Here is a 6,414-nt window from a genome sequence, read left to right as displayed (position 1 = left end):
ATATATATATATATATATATATATATATATATATATATATATATATATATATATATATATATATATATATATATATATATATATATATATGTATATATATATATATATATATATATATATATATATATATATATATGTATATATATATATATAAATATATATATATATATAAATATATATATATATATGTAAATATATATATAAATATATATATAAATATATATATATATATATATATATATATATATATATATATATATATATATATATATATATATATATATATATGTATATGTATATATAAACACACACACACACACACACACATCGAATATAAAATCTATATTTAAGTAATATAATAGTTAATAACAAACATATGTTAAATATAAGCACAATATACAAATAAAATGTCCATAAATAAAAACAAATTTTTTTGTGGATATATTACCTGCATTAACATGGCGACAAAATATTTTTTTTTTAATAATTACTACATTCGTTGATATTTCGCTTTCATTTTTTAATACCACGTCTAAACAAGAAATTATTGAAATATTAAAATTATTGAAAATTATTAAAATAGTATCAGTATTTTACTGCAAAAACTAGAAGTAATATGCTTCAAAATTCTCTTATACAAATAATATATGAATTCCAATCACCATTAAAATGCTGCAAATGCATATAAAATACATTACCATATCCCTTTTTAACAGCTGTTAAAGAGGGATATGGTAACAAATGACGAATTACAAAACAAATGCTTCACAAAGACATAATTGAAAAAAAAATTAAACTAAAGTTTCATTCAGTAAAAAATAATGACACGTGTTAGTAAATAAGAATGAAACAATGAACAATCAAAACATACGAAAGAAACATACTACAAGATGTGGTAATACCTTTTTCATCAGGATTGCTATCCAGATCACTTTCATTTTCTGAGTCTGATGTGAAATAGCGTTTATCCTGATCATCGTCATATTGATTATTAGGAATTTGAAAAGGAAAATTATCTTCATCATTGTCATTATCAACCTCATATGCATTGTCATCATAATAAACATTTTCACAATCATTAGAAATGCTACAGGTAGACACATTACTTTTCTGATAATAACTTTCACCATAAATTTCTTCCATATCTTTATCAACTTGCTCTCTCACTCTTCTTCTGTTTGTTGTATATGAAGCAGCCATCTAAACAATTATCAGTTAAATTATAACGTATAATATTAGTAGCATAGTATTATTAATCATTGTTAATACAAAAAAACAAGATTTTAAAAAGATTTAACTTGACTACTTTAAAAATTAGAAGAGCAAGAGGTGATTTGATTTAATTTTATAAAATAAGTAAAAATATGGATAAAGTTAAATGGAATGATCCTCCTAAAATAATTAAATATGCAATAACAAGAGGTCATACTCAGAAAATGCAAAAGCAATTCACACATAAATTCACTACCACAAGATTTAACTTCTTCACAAACAGAACAGTTAACAGTTGGAATAATTAAACAAGAGAGATAATCAACTCTAATAATGTGAATGTCTTCAAAAACAAGTTTGATTGTTTCAAAAACAAACAAAAGAAAATTAAAAAAAATAATGAAAAAATGAAAAATAAAAAAAAAGCACTTTTCCAAATGCTGTCAAAGTTTAACATCTACATTGTATGTTAGATTCACCACATTGTATGTGCACAGCAAAAAAAAAGTTTATTATTATTATTATTATTATTATTATTATTATTATTATTATTATTATAACATTCTAGCATTTTACATCTTTTACCAATTTTACATCCTATTATAAATATATAAAAACAGTAAATTACTTAAAGTTTTTTAAGAACATTAAGAAATTTACTATCAATATTGATTAGTCCAAATATTGATTTATCAATTCAATTTTAATTAAGAAACATATATCTTTTAAATAAAATAAAAATCTAAGAGCATAAAATGTAGTCTTGATGCATGATATGGTAGCCTAATAGAAATGTTATAGCACAATTTTGTAGATTCTCCTGCAATCAGTGCTGCTCTGAGGAGAATTCGGTGAAGCAGCACAATCTTCGTTCAGGCCATGATAATAAATGGGGTACTCAAGTTCTTGATATAAAATTAAAAATTCTACTATCTTTAATGTAAAATAGACAAGTTTATTTACAAATTATGTTGCTACATAACTAGTAAACTACTAGTATAAAGTTAAATAAACACAAAAATGAAAATAAGTACCTGTATCTTTTTAGCCAACTGGATTCTAACAAAGGGGATTTTTTTTCACAACCACTTCTTCGCGTGATTCAACCTTTTTTGATTCTTTTAATACCACTTCTTCTCGTGATTCAAACTGTTTGTTTTAGAATAATTTCTTTACAACTTCTTTGCATAAACCACAGCTAACATTTAACGGGATTTTTTTAAGAACGGCCGAAATTTTTTGTAAAACCTGTAACACACTGAACGTATTCAAAAAAGCAAAAATTCAGTCGTATTCCGACGTTGGCCCGACTTTGGTTCGACGTTATGACTTGAGTGATAAAATAAACCACCCAGCTAGCACACATACATTGGGCCAACGTCGGCACAACGTCGGAAGCGTTGGTTTATTTTATCACTCAAGTCATAACGTCGAACCAGAGTCGGGCCAACGTCGGAATACGACTGAATTTTTGCTTTTTTGAATACGTTCAGTGTGTTACAGGTTTTAGTGCTGAAAAAAATTTCGGCCGTTCTTAAAAAGATCCCGTTTAATGTTAGCTGTGGTTTATGCAAAGAAGTTGTAAAGAAATTATTTTAAAACAAACAGTTTGAATCACGAGAAAAAGTGGTATTAAAAGAATCAAAAAAGATTGAATCACGCGAAGAAGTGGTTGTGAAAAAAAATCCCCTTTGTTAGAATCCAGTTGGCTGAAGAGATACAGGTATTTATTTTCATTTTTGTGTTTATTTAACTTTATACTAGTAGTTTACTAGTTATGTAGCTACATAATTTGTAAATAAACTTGTCTATTTTACATTAAAGATAGTAGAATTTTTAATTTTATATCAAGAACTTGAGTACCCCATTTATTATTATGGCCTGAACGAAGTTTGTGCTGCTTCACCAAACTCTCCTCAGAGCAGCACTGATTGCAGGAGAATCTACAAAATTGTGCTACAACGTTTCTATTAGGCTACCATCATGCATCAAGACTACATTTTATGCTCTTAGTTTTTTATTTTATTTAAAAGATATATGTTTCTTAATTAAAATTGAATTGATAAATCAATATTTGGACTAATCAATATTGATAGTAAATTTCTTAATGTTCTTAAAAAACTTTAAGTAATTTACTGTTTTTATATATTTATAATAGGATGTAAAATTGGTAAAAGATGTAAAATGCTAGAATGTTATAATAATAATAATAATGATAATAATAATAAACTTTTTTTTTGCTGTGCACATACAATGTGGTGAATCTAACATACAATGTAGATGTTAAACTTTAACAGCATTTGGAAAAGTGCTTATTTTTTATTTTTCATTTTTTCATTATTTTTTTTAATTTCCTTTTGTTTGTTTTTGAAACAATCAAACTTGTTTTTGAAGACATTCACATTATTAGAGTTGATTATCTCTCCTGTTTAATTATTCCAATTGTTAACTGTTCTGTTTGTGAAGAAGTTAAATCTTGTGGTAGTGAATTTATGTGTGAATTGCTTTTGCATTTTCTGAGTATGACCTCTTGTTATTGCATATTTAATTATTTTAGGAGGATCATTCCATTTAACTTTATCCATATTTTTACTTATTTTATAAAATGAAATCAAATCACCTCTTGCTCTTCTAATTTTTAAAGTAGTCAAGTTAAATCTTTTTAAAATCTTGTTTTTTTGTATTAACAATGATTAATAATATTATGCTACTAATATTATACGTTATAATTTAACTGATAATTGTTTAGATGGCTGCTTCATATGCAACAAACAGAAGAAGAGTGAGAGAGCAAGTTGATAAAGATATGGAAGAAATTTATGGTGAAAGTTATTATCAGAAAAGTAATGTGTCTACCTGTAGCATTTCTAATGATTGTGAAAATGTTTATTATGATGACAATGCATATGAGGTTGATATTGACAATGATGAAGATAATTTTCCTTTTCAAATTCCTAATAATCAATATGACGATGATCAGGATAAACGCTATTTCACATCAGACTCAGAAAATGAAAGTGATCTGGATAGCAATCCTGATGAAAAAGGTATTACCACATCTTATAGTATGTTTCTTTCGTATGTTTTGATTTTTCATTGTTTCATTCTTATTTACTAACACGTGTCATTATTTACTGAATGAAACTTTAGTTTAATTTTTTTTTCAATTATGTCTAGTGAAGCATTTGTTTTGTAATTCGTCATTTGTTACCATATCCCTCTTTAACAGCTGTTAAAAAGGGATATAGTAATGTATTTTATATGCATTTGCAGCATTTTAATGGTGAATGGAATTCATATATTATTTGTATAAGAGAATTTTGAAGCATATTACTTCTAGTTTTTGCAGTAAAATACTGATACTATTTTAATAATTTTCAATAATTTTAATATTTCAATAATTTCTTGTTTAGATGTGGTATTAAAAAATGAAAGCGAAATATCAACGAATGTAGTAATTATTAAAAAAAAATATTTTGTCGCCATGTTAATGCAGGTAATATATCCAAAAAAAAATTTGTTTTTATTTATGGACATTTTATTTGTATATTGTGCTTATATTTAACATATGTTTGTTATTAACTATTTTATTACTTAAATATAGATTTTATATTCGATGTGTGTGTGTGTATATATATATATATATATATATATATATATATATATATATATATATATATATATATATATATATATATATATATATATATATATATATATATATATTAGGGATATGACTTTTTTGCAACCTACTAGGCCTGTATCGTAATTCAATGAACTTTTATGTAAAAAGAACGAATAGATGTTTCATTTTGACATATTTTGAAAAAAGGTCACCCCAAAACCAAAAAATCGAATTTTCAATAGGTACACTTTTGTACAGTAAATGAATATTAAAGGCTGAAGATGTTGTAAGAGTCATACTCCTGTTGTTATTTTATTTATTTATGCAACATGTACTGTGATATAACAAAAAACATTATGTGATATATAATTATACAAGTATTACAAAATTAACAGTATCAAAGCGTCTAGTACAACAATATACATAACTGTCTGTGTCTATAGGCCTACTGTGTTTAGTACATGGGTCACATGATGCTCACGTCTCATAAAGAGTCTAGCGCTTATTACTTAGAATGAATCGAAGTTGCAGTTTGTCTTTCTTTCTGCAGGAAGCATACAGGTCTTGCATCACCTTGATTGCACGTTCAGCTATCTGATTACTTCGTGGTATGTCGATGACGGATGGCTCTTTCTTCCAGTGATTTTTGAATGACTGCAATGCCTTTTTGTAAGGCTTCAATACATCAGATAAATTCTTGAAGTCATTGTCATTGTACTTTTGACTACTAAACCAATGTTCTGCCCACTCATATGAAATGAACCTGCAAACCTTCTCCAAATTCTTTCTCGCTTCAGGCATAAGAATGAACGCCAGAATGGCGAGAATGGCTCTTGAGTTCCATCTGGCATTGCTCATATTAGGAATGTTCTGAAAGTGAATCAGAGGGAAGTTTCTTTGTTCTTCATAGAACCTAAACACTCTTGTTAAATGGTACAAAAACTTCATATCGTCTCTCCACCCTGATTTATCAAGAATTTCTACAGTTCCATTCACAAACTTATCCTTCAGTTCATCATACTTATTCAACAGTTCAGACACAAATGGGTATTCAATGTTTGGAGATTTGGTATCACCCCCAAGTTCTTCGTCCATCACCAGACGGAGAATCCTGTCTAGTACGTGATGCTGACAACCGATAAATTGTGGTATTGTGACACCCTTTAATTTAAACATACGTTGCAACTTCACAACAACTCCATTTCTCTTCCCAGTATTGACGTTTGTTGTATCAGTAATGATCATCTTAATTGAATTCCACAAATTGTATTCATCAATAAGTTTGGCAATTTTTTCAGCAACAGTTTCAGCTTTGCCATCTTTTAAACGCAGTGCATCAAGTTTCACGTCAGTTCTTTCATTCTGAAGTACAACTACCTGATATTCCTTATCATCTATTCGTTTGCCGTCAAAGTGTAAGGACCACTGTTCCATTTTAAGTTGTTGTATCATTTCTTTTTTTAATTTACCTGCCTCTTTGAATATGGACTTGTAAATTGCTGATTGACTTGGAGTTGGAATATCAATACCTTGTTGTGATAATACATTGCATATTTTAGCAGCTTTCTTTGTGGAAA

At 27.0% G+C, this 6,414-nt stretch overlaps 2 protein-coding genes across 2 annotated transcripts; one reads left to right on the top strand and one right to left on the bottom strand.

The window, feature by feature from the left end:
• Positions 1–319: 319 nt before the first annotated feature.
• On the bottom strand, positions 320–2,434 carry LOC136081005 (uncharacterized). The gene is made up of 3 exons (XM_065798349.1): positions 2,247–2,434; positions 903–1,200; positions 320–532 (listed from the first exon to the last, which is right to left on the bottom strand). Exons 2-3 carry the CDS (start codon positions 1,198–1,200, stop codon positions 363–365), a joined length of 468 nt encoding a protein of 155 aa, XP_065654421.1. The 5' UTR covers positions 2,247–2,434; the 3' UTR covers positions 320–362.
• A 1,401-nt stretch (positions 2,435–3,835) lies between these two features.
• LOC136081004 (uncharacterized) lies at positions 3,836–4,836 on the top strand. The gene is made up of 2 exons (XM_065798348.1): positions 3,836–4,259; positions 4,626–4,836. The coding sequence occupies exons 1-2, from the start codon at positions 3,962–3,964 to the stop codon at positions 4,775–4,777; spliced, it is 450 nt and encodes a 149-aa protein (XP_065654420.1). The 5' UTR covers positions 3,836–3,961; the 3' UTR covers positions 4,778–4,836.
• Positions 4,837–6,414: the final 1,578 nt, after the last annotated feature.

The sequence above is a fragment of the Hydra vulgaris genome, chromosome 06, assembly GCF_038396675.1.
Source record: "Hydra vulgaris chromosome 06, alternate assembly HydraT2T_AEP".
NCBI lineage: Eukaryota > Metazoa > Cnidaria > Hydrozoa > Anthoathecata > Hydridae > Hydra > Hydra vulgaris.
The sequence above is the reverse complement of the archived record's forward strand: the minus strand, read 5'-3'. Positions and strand labels throughout refer to the sequence as shown.

What these genes read in the sequence shown, in the direction of transcription:
- LOC136081005 (XM_065798349.1), bottom strand. Translation starts at nt 1,200, where the DNA reads ATGGCTGCTTCATATACAACAAACAGAAGAAGAGTGAGAGAGCAAGTT. An exon ending in TAGCAATCCTGATGAAAAAG is followed by an intron (nt 533 to 902) that starts GTATTACCACAT and finishes TTTCTTGTTTAG; the next exon opens with ACGTGGTATTAAAAAATGAA.
- LOC136081004 (XM_065798348.1), top strand. Translation starts at nt 3,962, where the DNA reads ATGGCTGCTTCATATGCAACAAACAGAAGAAGAGTGAGAGAGCAAGTT. An exon ending in TAGCAATCCTGATGAAAAAG is followed by an intron (nt 4,260 to 4,625) that starts GTATTACCACAT and finishes TTTCTTGTTTAG; the next exon opens with ATGTGGTATTAAAAAATGAA.